At 36.3% G+C, this 12,398-nt stretch overlaps 1 protein-coding gene across 1 annotated transcript; it reads right to left on the bottom strand.

The window, feature by feature from the left end:
* Positions 1-2,703: 2,703 nt before the first annotated feature.
* LOC123553185 (histone deacetylase complex subunit SAP18-like) lies at positions 2,704-10,653 on the bottom strand. The gene is made up of 3 exons (XM_045342933.2): positions 10,500-10,653; positions 4,249-4,355; positions 2,704-3,926 (listed from the first exon to the last, which is right to left on the bottom strand). The coding sequence occupies exons 1-3, from the start codon at positions 10,575-10,577 to the stop codon at positions 3,638-3,640; spliced, it is 474 nt and encodes a 157-aa protein (XP_045198868.1). The 5' UTR covers positions 10,578-10,653; the 3' UTR covers positions 2,704-3,637.
* Positions 10,654-12,398: the final 1,745 nt, after the last annotated feature.

Below are 12,398 nucleotides of genomic sequence, written 5' to 3'. Positions count from 1 at the left end.
TGATAACTCAATATCGCTTAGGCCTAGGATCATAAAAGTTGATAGGGAGGTTGGTCATGACCAGCAGATGATCCCTATTGATTTTGAGGTCAGTAGGCCAAAGGTCAAGGTCACATTGACCCAGAACAGTTATACCTGCAAATGACCCCTATTGATTTTGAGGTCAATAGGTCAAAGGTCAAGGTCAAATTGACCCAGAACAGTGTACTTTTTTGTACTGTGACCAAGTAATTTCTGTTCCTTGTGCAATTACTGAATGCATCAAGGGGGGCATTTCGTATTCTATGAGCTCTTGTTACTAAATTGATTCGATTCAAATTTAAAATAGTTGTTTCACATCATCACCCACATCATATGACACAAGGTCCATAACTCTGGAACCAATTTTCCATGAATTATGCCCCCTTTTTACTTAGAATTTCAGGTTAAAGTTTTGGTGCACTTTCACACTATCTCTGTTATTACTAACTGGATTTTATTCAAACTTAAAGTAGTTGTTCCACATCATCACTCACATCATATGACACAAGGGCCATAACTCTTGCACCAATATTTCATGAATTATCCCCCTTTTTACTTAGAATTTCACATTTAAAATTTTGATGCAGTTTCACTCTATCTCTGTTGTTACTAAATGGATTTGATTCAAACTTATAATAGTTGTTCCGCCTTATAACCCACATCATGACACAAGGTCCAGAACCCTGGCACCAATTTTTCATGAATAATGCCCCCTTTTACTTAGATTTAAGGTTAATTTTGATGCATTTTCACTCTATCTCTGTTATTACAGGGAGGATTTTATTCAAAATTAACATAGTTGTTTGGCATCATCATTCACATCATATAACACAAGGACCATAACTCTAGCCCTAGTATTTCATGAATTATCTCCTCTTTTTACTTAGAATTTCAGGTTAGTTTTGGTGGACTTTCACTCTATCACGGTTATTACTAAATGGATTTGATTCAAACTTTGTTGTTACACATAATCACCCACATCATATGACACAAGGTGCATCACTCTTGCTCCAAAATTTAATGAATTATGCCCCCTTTTTGAATACTTATTTAATGTTTTGATAACTTTATCTCTCTTATTACTTAATTATTTTGACAGAAACATAAGCTATTGTCCAATACCTTCATCCACATTGGAATCATTAAACACTCCAGTTACTGCTCCAGCTTCCTCAGATGTGCACATTTTCACTATCCAGCATCGAAATAGTCAAGTGCACTGTCTCCTGTGACAGCTCTTGTTTTAATCATGTCTCCCACCACACAGTGGTGTGGGAGACATATTGATTTACTCCAGTCTGTGTGTCTGTCTTGTCACAAAGCTTGTCCGCACTCTAAATCGAACATTTCTCATCAGATCTTCACCAAACTTCAAGAAAATGTGTCTGCCAATAAGTGCTCAGCCAAGTTCGATAACTAGCCAAATCGACCTAGGCACTTCGGAATTATGGCCCTTGATTTACCAAAAACACTCGGATTTCTTGCACAGTTTTACCCCTAAACCGGCGCCTATACTACTAATAGTATAGGCGTCATTTTGGTGTCAAGAAAGCGCATGCACATGTGGATTAAGTAAACAGTATATAAAGACTTACTATTTAGATGATTAGGCAGTTGTGGGAGACGTGCGCTTTTCTCAAAAGCATCTCTAGTTAGCTATTGTGACCAGTCATTGCCCAGGGGGAGGGGGGGGGGGGGGCGTGCATCGTCCGTCAACAGTTGCCTTGTTAACATTCTAGAGGCCACAGTTGTGATCCAATCTTTATGAAACTTGGTCTGAATATTTGTCTTGATAATCTCAAGCTCAAGTTCAGAACTGGGTCAAAAATAGGTCAGTAGGCTTGTTAACTCTAAAGAGTCCACAGTTTAAGTTTGAAACTCATGGGAATTTGTCAGAACCTCTAGGTCAAGTTCGAATCTGGGTCATGTGGGGTTAAAAACTAAGTCACCTGCTCAAATGAAAGGAAAAGCTTGTTAACACTGTAGAGGCCACATTTCTGGCCCTATCTTCATGAAACTTGGTCAGAACATTTATCTGGATGATTCCAAGGCCAAGTTTGAATCTGGGTGATGTCAGATCAAAGGGAAAACCTGTTAACACTCTAGAGGCTGTAGGCCCAATTACTTAGGTGAGCAATCCAAGGTCATGACCCTCCTGTTTTAATCAAAGATTTGAAACCAGTCTACATGTATACAGAAGATCTTTTTAGAAATGAAACTTTTTTTTCATAGACAAATTGAATTTATTTATTTTGTTGGATTTAACCGGCACAATTATAGGTCATATGGTGACTTTCCAGCTTTGATGGCGGAAGAAGACCCCAGGTGCCCCTCCATGCATTATTTCATCACGAGCGGGCACCTGGGTAGAACCATCAACCTTCCATAAGCCAGCTGGATGGCTTTCTCACATGAAGAATTCAACGCCCCAAGTGAGGCTCGAACCCACATCGATGAGGGGCAAGTGATTTGAAGTCAGGGACCTTAACCACTTGGCCACCCGACAAATTGAAAGAGAAAATGTAGCATGTAGATAACTAGTAATTGGTCTTCATTCAGAGGTAGTCTGTGGAACAGGTTTGACAGATAGCACAGGGAATAATGTAACCAAGTCAGACTGAAAATTCTGTTGATGGAAAATAGCAACCATATTGTAAAAGACAAAACAACCCTGTTTCTATATACATTTGCTTTTTCAATTTATTTCTCATATACATCTTCTGAAATGTTGAACATCAGTATTTGATAAAAATTAAAATTTTCCAAAATGAGCCAATCTCTTCTCTCACTTAATGCATACAACACAATCTGTACACGATTTCTGATATGAAGAATTATATTGCAATGAGCTTGGGTTGTTTCCCCCCAATGAATATGAAACCCCAGTAACTGGTCTACTCAGACATAATTAAGAAGTGATGCAGTGCAAATTGTACACAGTGTACAGCAAGATACTACTGTAACTGTAAATAACTGGAGTAGATAACCAGTTTTGCAATATCATGATGCAAGCCAAATGACTAAAATAGTCAGTTTTTATACTGCCTATACTTGCATTGTACTGCTTCCTTAAACAAGTACATTGTACATGTTCATTAAAATATCTCCAGTGGTGTTTAAAACATCTGATCTGTTTCTGCTATACAAATGTAGTTTATGGACAAAATATTCACATACTTCTTACAACTAAAATTTATTCTTATTTTCAATCTAAAAGTCTCTGACTTGTCAAAACTTGATTTGATCCAACCAATGCAGTTAGAGTAAGACACAAATTTATAAATTGAGCCGTGCCATGGGAAAACCAACATAGTGGGTGTGCGACCAGCATGGATCCAGACCAGCCTGCGCATCCGCGCAGTCTGGTCAGGATCCATGCTGTTCGCTAACGGGTTCTCTAACTGTAATAGGCTTTGAAAGCGAACAGCATGGATCCTGACCAGACTGCGCGGATGCGCAGGCTGGTCTGGATCCTTGCTGGTCGCATACCCACTATGTTGGTTTTCTCATGGCGCGGCTCAATTTTAATCTTCTTTTCATATTCAAATTTTAAATAATGATCAATTTGACAAGATATAATGTAAAATGTATAGAAATGGATGATGAAAGCAATGGATTAATACGGTCTTGGTCTTCTCCCCATATTTCCAGGGCGCATTGGTCCTCGCGGTGGTGTAATTGCAATGTCTATGTAATCTCCAATCACAAATTTCTTTGACGCTAAACTAACTGTATCATCAGCTCCTCTATGTCCAGAGCAAGTTGTGCCAATTTCACGCATTCTGTAGGTTGGAGATCTGGAGTCTGGATACACAATAGAGAAATCGAAGAATGTTCCCTTTCTGCGTGCATCTGGGTTCACTTCTTTCACCAAACTTGTCAGTTCCTTCAGTGTAGCATCCAACCTACAAAACCAATCATCATTAAACTGGCTAACATGCACTGGACGTATTGATATCAAACAGTAGATTAACTATAAATTGCAACAAAGAACATCTGCCTTTCAAACTTTCAAAAAGCAACAATTTTCTCTATTTTATTTACATTATATGAATGTAGGTCATTTTAAAAGTATTATCTACTGGAAGAAATTTTTTCAGCTAATCAGACAAAACTTTATTCTTCGAAGAAAATAATTTAACATCAGTCGTGGTGTCCATATAAAAACTATGCCACTGTCACATACAAAAGAAAAATCACAGGAGATAAGTTTAATTTACTACTAACCATGTGTATATTTGAAGTTCATTTGATGGAACATTCCCCCTTGTGTACTCATTCAGTGGACTGTGCCTTCCAGTGTTATAAAACACTCTCAACAGCAGTGGGCATGTCTGAAATCAAACAAAGTATATATGTATAACAACACTTTAATTTATTAACTTGACAACCTGAAAACAAGAAAAACAGTCAACTCAATACAATTTTAATATTTTTAACTGATTCTAGCAGAACTTCAACATTTAAACACAGTTTAAACTCTGTAACTCCTACTCAATTCTTCTGAAATTTCACCTACAGTATTGCTAATGAAATCTGTAACAAGATCCTTTAGAAGCAGAGAACGCAACCTGGCAACATAATAGTAGACTGGGTGTGAATGAGTCTATTTATAAGAGGTAATGAATATGCAACACCCCTCATACCCCATATTAGAGTAACTTCGGGAAAATTCGACAGTCGTGTATATTCGACACATTGAATTAATATCCACCTGGAAAAACCCATAATGTCCTTGAATAATTTTTCTTAAGTAATTTATATGACGTCATATTTATATATGACATCATGAGAACATTTTGATCACACAGGCGTTCTTTCCTTTTCCGATACGCACATCGGGTAACTTCGACATTCAAATTCATTTTGAACGAAAATTGTAGTTACAGTTTTCTGTAAGAATGGTCAGCGGAGCTAAGGTATGTAGAACTATTCTTACAATTGCATTTTGACTTTACTTAACCGAAATAAAAACAGAAATATATTTGATGTTGATATTTAGAAACAAATAATATTCCCCGGTTTCCAAGCATGACATTGGCTAGGGGTGACGAATTTGCACGACAAGATATAACACTGTTGTGCAAATTCGACATACTATCAAAATTATTCGATTATATCGTCTTTAAAGGATATTTACGGCATACAAATGGTTTAAGTGTGTTTTTTAACCATATCCACGCTTTCCTAATTTTGTCCACGCAGATTCTTAAAGTATGTTAACCTAAGCTGACGTCGCTAATTACGTCATTGATTTGTGCATTAAAAAAGCACCTGTGCATTTAATTAGCGTGCACATATTTACATCTGGGACCAGTTCGAATTTATGACAGTTAATTATCAATAGACAATCAAAATTCGTGCAAAGTAAAATATATTGAATAGGATATAATAAGAACATATCACCGTTATTTAAAACAATCATAGCCGAGTAAACCCACAGGTTTCGGTAACAAATACACCTTATTTGAGATTAAAATGTCCAGACAAATTCGTGCGAAGTGTTGCAGAGCTCTTACTCTCCATCAAAACTTGCCCCCCACCGTTCAGATGGTAGAAAATGGTACCATTGTAAAAAAAGAAGACAGCAGCAAATAAATAAATAAACATAATTAATGAGGCTATATTATATTGTTTCCCGAAACAATTAGCCGGCGTTTGTATAATCTGCTGAACAATTAATAAAGATTATTTTTTTGTTTTACTTTTTATAGCTTGATCGAGTTATGAAGTCTGAAAAAATTAGAGCCTACTCGTCAGCATAAAAACTGTTGTGTTATGTCTGTTGCGACATTTGCTGTTTTTTATGTAGCTATATAAAAAAGATAAATGTTCAACATGTATATTTTTTAAAACTCCACCAGGGTGCCGAATTTGCCCGAAAGATGTCGAACTTACACGACGACAACAATCAGAATAATATCCATCCTATTGACGATGTAGATGCAAACACTGGGCAGCGTTTTATACTGAAGACGCAGAAAAGGTCTACTTTCGTTTTCATGAAATGTTCGCACCGATCATTCTGAACCGAAAATTGCCTCACCGTTTTTATGCTTAAGGTGTCGAATATACCCGAAGTTACTCTACCTGCTTAACCGTAATTCTATTAAAAGGAATGTTCAAGACCTGGGGAAAGAGATGAGAATTTTTTATCATTTATTTTTATACCCCCACCAAACATGTTTGAGGGGGGTATATAGGAGTCAGTTTTGTCACGTCGCGTCCCGTCGCGTCCCAAAATCTATTATCTCAGTTATTACCAAATGGATTTGATTCAAACTTAAAATACATGTTCCACCTTATCACCCACATCATGTGACACAAGGTGCATAACTCTGACACCAAGTTTTCATGAATTATGTCCCCTTTTACTTAGAATTTAAGGTTAATTTTGTTGTATTTTCACTATATCTCAGTTATTACTAAATGGATTTGATTGAAACTTAAAATAGATGTTCCATCTCATCACCCACATCATGTGACACAAGGTGCATAACTCTGACACCAATTTTTTATGAATTATGCCCCTTTTTACTTAGAATTTAAGGTTAATTTTGATGTATTTTCACTGTATCTCAGTTACCACTGAATGGATTTGATTCAAACTTAAAATAGATGTTCCACCTCATCACCCACATCATGTGCCCACATCATGTGACACAAGGTGCATAACTCTGACACCAAGTTTTCATGAATTATGTCCCCTTTTACTTAGAATTTAAGGTTAATTTTGTTGTATTTTCACTATATCTCAGTTATTACTAAATGGATTTGATTCAAACTTAAAATAGTTGTTCCACCTCATCACCCAGTTCATGTGACATAAGGTGCTTAACTCTGACATAACTTTTTAATGAATTATGTCCCTTTTACTTTAAATTTAAGGTTGATTTTGGTGTATTTTCAGTATATCTCAGTTTTTACAAAATGGATTTGATTCAAACTTAAAATAGTTGTTCCACCTCATCACCCACATCATGTGACACAAGGGGCATAACTCTGACACCAATTTTTCATGAATTATGTCCCCTTTTTACTTAGAATTTAAGGTTAATTTTGATGTATTTTCACTATATCTCAGTTACTACTGAATGGATTTGATTCAGACTTAAAATAGATGTTCAACCTCATCACCCACATCATGTGACACAAGGTGCATAACTCTGACACCAATTTTTTTTATGAATTATGCCCCTTTTTACTTAGAATTTAAGGTTAATTTTGATGTATTTTCACTATATCTCATTCTGATTGGCTTAGAGCCAAAGGGAAGTTACCTTTTTTTAACTTTTGTACTGAGTTTCTTCCCCTTAAATTCCAGGAATTAGTCTATTTTTAGAAATCCTACTTTTAGATTTTCAATATTTTAGGTATTTTTCTAACTTTTTTATTATAAGTCCTATGTAAAAAGTAAATACATTTTTCTGTGGTAACATGGGTCGGTAAGACACTTTTTTATATTCACTTTTAGTGTATCTCTAATATTATATGTGGAAGCCCAGGATGGTGTACTCCAATAACTAAGTATTTTTAAGATTTCTTATGGTTGCCATTCTTCTGTGACAAGACCGTATGATGGGGGTATGAGTCACTCCTGTGACAGTTCTAGTTTTAAACTGTGAATTTAATTTGTTTGTATTCACTTTTTGATTTCACTGACCGGTTTAAAAATAAGAGCTGCAGGAGGACAGCAACGCTTGACTATTCAACAGCAACGCTCAACTATTCAACAGCCTTGTCAATTGAATGAACAAATAGAAAAATGTCGAAAAAGGGGCATAGTTTTGTAAAATTGCAAAACAGGGTTATGGAACCTATACAATGCATATCAGCTCATGACAGTGTAAAAGTGTGTGAAGTTTCAATCCATTTCCCATTATAGGGTACTGAGATACAAGCTTACATAATGAGGGCTCAGCGCAAAACAGGTCCAAAAAATAAAAAAAATATATAAAAACGACCAAAATGTGATTGTCAGATCATGAAGATGAACAAGTGAGTGAAGTTTCGATACATTCCCATTGTACTGAGATTATGATAGCAGCTTACATACAAAACCTTAACCCAAAATTTTGTTTAATTAACCAGGACCAGGTCGAACTGCAACATTTGCACACTGACTCTTGGGAGAAACTGATTATGTCATTCAAAGTTTGTAGCACATGGTTAAATCAAGATCAACATTTTTTTTATATTTAATGAATTTAATTGACTTATGAATGTTGGCATTTTTAACAAAGTTCATAAAAACATACCCAATGAAGTTTTATTCACAAAACTTCCATAAATAACTGTTACAATTCTTTACCGTTAAGTTTGTTTTCAAAGTGAAGAGAACCTTCATGCAAGACAACTACAATGGTGGGCAAAAATTGCAGACTGCAATACCTACTTGTAACTTAAGTGTAAAACTTTTTTCAAACGGTGTTGCGTACAATCGATTAGTCAGTTCTGGATCACTAAGGGCTATATCTGTTATTGAGCTTCGCCTTTGAAATATATTTTTTGAAACACATTTTTGCACAGGGACTGAGGGAGAAAGGAAAATTCTTTTGCTTTTTAAATTACCACATTTGGTTTGAAAATGCAAAGTAAGGCTAAAATTAAAAATATGTTTGTTTGCTGTCTCCCTACCTACCCACTTAAAATGCTGCGCCCCAAAAGTTTTTATTGGACAATGCTGTTAAAAAATTTTTAAGTTGCAATATGACAAGTGTTGCATATATTTCAAGTAAGCAGAATAATAAGTAAGAACCTTTAATATAACATAATTATACAGATTTGTCTTTTTTTTACAGAACAAATATTCTGTAAGAAACGATCATATATCTACTGGTAAAAGTATAATCCACCCACAATCTACCCAACTTTAAAAAGTAGTGTCGGGAGACAGCAAACAAAGACTTTTTTAAATGTGGCCTAAATAACTATACTGTAGGAGAAACATTGGTGTCGTGGTACTGTCACCACTTTGGTCAGTTACGGATCATTGTGGTCTATCTCAGATCATTTTAGAATAAAACTAAAACGCACTGGGACACCTGTGAAATAATAATTGTTTTCTCTCATCCGACCAAATCATTACATATTGGCAACCTGGAAAGATGAAAATATTTTCTTGTAAGTTGTTTAAAGATAATTTCTTGATTGTGTTGTGTCCCTGTTGTGAGTTCCGGATCATATGGATTGACAAAATACGAATTTTCTCCACATTCCAGCGATCTGCAAAACTTACATTTTGGTATGTTATTGCCCTTATTCAAAGAAGTATAAAATACACAGAATGGCAACTGGCTGTAATCTCGCGTGATCTCATGTCAGACTCAAGAGCATGAATCTGCATTATCTTAGTAAAAACAAACATCGGCGAGCATGGAGTTACAATTCGTACCTTTAAAACTACATTTAAAATACATGTTAGCGTCTAAAACAACATAAGTTTAATGTGAAATAGTCTTAAGACCTAAAGTACACGTTTTTTGCCATCAAAAGAAGCGTGGTCATACGATGATTATTCATTTACCGATGAATAATTGCTTTCGAATATAAAATGGCGCGCGGAGAAAGTGTTACTTCCGGTAAACGAGATCTCATTCAATTATCATAGGATGTTGGCGAGATTTGCTCTATATGCCTTTCAAGTTGCCGATCTATTTATTTTTATAGTTCTTTGCCTTATTGAAGCAAATATTCATGCTAGGAACTGAATGATTGTCTTAGTTAGTCATGTAACTGTAAACAGTGCTGTGATCCTGAACCCCCATGATCCGGAACAGACTAATCAACTGTACTAAGTTCATTTTATGTCAGATCAACAGAAAAATAGATTTAAAATATATTAAATGTCTGGCTGTGGCATATTTTTGGCATGATTTCTTGTTAGGTTTTAATACGTGTTTTTTTTCAACTCGAGAGATCCAAATTGAAACTTGAAAGCCAAATTCTTAATCTTACAGCCAGAGTGCTGAACATTCGAATACAAATTGCATAAACAAAACATATACCGTGGACGCATTGGTCGAGAGGGCTAAGACGCTTTCCTACGGAGGTGAAGGCCCCTGGTTCGAATCCTGGCTACTCCCATTGCGGTGTGTCCTTGGGCAAGGCACTTTATCACGATTGCCTCAGTCGACCCAGCTGTAAATGGGTACCAGCAAATTGCTGGGGGTGAGGTATAATTGGTTTTAACTGTTCTTAATAAAGGGTCGCAGAAAAGCTCTATAGAGCTTATGTTAATTGTTTCACCAAGCGACGGTAAATAAAACTTACCTTTACCTTTTACCTATATACCGTAAGTGGACGTAGCGCTTTTAAATAACGTCAGTGTATTGTACCTGAACAAGTTATGGCCTGTACGAGATTTTAAAAATAATTCATTATCGCGGAAACATGTTACAAATCATCAAACGCTCTAGAACACCGACATGCAGAGAGCTGTTCATCATTTATCATGAGGGATATAAGCCTTGTATTACCTTTTCCCTATCTACGGGCTTTTCTGGTGTCTTTTCCCTGTCATTTTGTTGCAATTGGACAGTTGATTCTAGTGCCATTTCGTTTGTTTTGCTTCCCTGGTAGTATTGATTAATATGAAAGTAATATGTTCCAATTATAAAAAATTCATTGTTCCATCTTTAATCAAACGCAATGTTAGAGGTTAGAGGTCCATCGGCGTCGTCATATATATGTGCGATATTCTGTCTAAGTGTTCGCCTCAGACTGTTTTGTCAAAATACTAACAAAATGCAACCAAAATGTTCTTAAAGTTAGTATAATTTGAATAATTGTTATCATTATTGGATAAGATGACATGGGCTCCACAACAGGAGAATCGGAAAATGTGTTAGTGATTTAAAAGATATTTGAGATTTGTATTGTTTTTGATCTTCATAAATGATTTGCCAGACGTAATGAAATGTGTGACCAATTTATTTGCTGATGACACAAAACTATACTCCAACTCTTTCAGTCAGAGAGTAATTGATACCCGGAATGAATTACCTGATACTGTAGTTTCAACACCCTCAGTAAATGCATTTAAATCGCATTTGAACAAACATTCGGCGGGTCTTTCCATAAAATTTAAGGTTGCTATCAGTGACGTTGTGACATTATGAGGACTATGAGTTTACATGAGTAAAACGTATGTTAAGGATGTAGCATGTATACGGAAGCTGTTGCTGATAAAAATTTGGGAGAACACAGAAGAAAAAGGCCGTCAGAAACGTCTTATGTTTATATGGATTTAATTCATATGTGGCCTCTACAACAGTATGGACAGTATAAAAACACGGGTGGAGAGCAAAGTTATAGTGAAGTATGTTCAATGTTGCAAACAGTGTCATTGAACTGCTCAAGGGTTGGAAGGAAGGGAATGTCTAGTACGTGGAATATTATTCAGCGGGGAAAAGGGAGTATTTATAGTAGTAAGTGGTTACAGAGATTAACCTGTAAGACAGCAGTGTCTTCGAAATAGTAAACAAACTGGGGTGATGTTAGCTTGAAGACAGAAGATCTGATGCCAGGCTACTCATGTTTTACAGAATTGTAAATAGACTGGTTGCAGTGCTAATGCCCTCTTCAATTACGTCATACCCCCCCCCCCCCCACTCGCCACCCCTGCCCGCTTCGCTAGACACATGCACCCATTGTCTTACAAGCATGCAGATTCTTACACCCTGTAACTATTATAAATTTTAAACACTATCATCTTTGATTTCAACACTTCACGAATACACTAGTATTACTTTTACCATCCTGTTCATTTCTTACAGATGTGCACCTGCACGCAATACTCGAAAAGAGGGCGTGACAGTATGCATAGATAGATAATGGCGTTATTGCCTTGTTATAGGGGGGGCGTGAAGGGGGCAGAGATAATCTTCCATAGGGATTGCAACCACTTGATTTGAAATTTTATACAAAAGAGAGTTTTGAGTCAATGCGCCATTTTAGACTGTATAGCATGTCACCGACACTAGAGGTGCGGTCAAAGTCGGACATAGCCCAACATTCTGCTGAGGTGACAGACTATTGTGTATTATGCAGGTAGTATTGTGTGGGAATAGGATGTTTCCTTCTTGTTACGTGGATAACTTGACATTTGGAAGGATTAAATTCAATATCCCAGTCCTACTCCCTCTTTTCTAATGTTTTACGGTCAATTTGGAGGATATTTGATTGTCTGACAGAGGTAAGTGACATGTATATTGCAGTGTCATCTGCAAATAGACGCACTTTACACTTGACATTGTGTGGGAGGTCATTTATAATTATGAATCCTAGGAAGAGCAGGGGCCCAAGCATAGACCCCTGTGGAACTCCAGAAGAGACAAGTATTGGATCTCGAGCTTGTATCGTTTAGGAGTACAGAT

The sequence above is a fragment of the Mercenaria mercenaria genome, chromosome 4 (genome assembly GCF_021730395.1).
Source record: "Mercenaria mercenaria strain notata chromosome 4, MADL_Memer_1, whole genome shotgun sequence".
NCBI lineage: Eukaryota > Metazoa > Mollusca > Bivalvia > Venerida > Veneridae > Mercenaria > Mercenaria mercenaria.
Note: the sequence above shows the minus strand (reverse complement) of the source record. Positions and strands in the feature narration are given on the sequence as shown.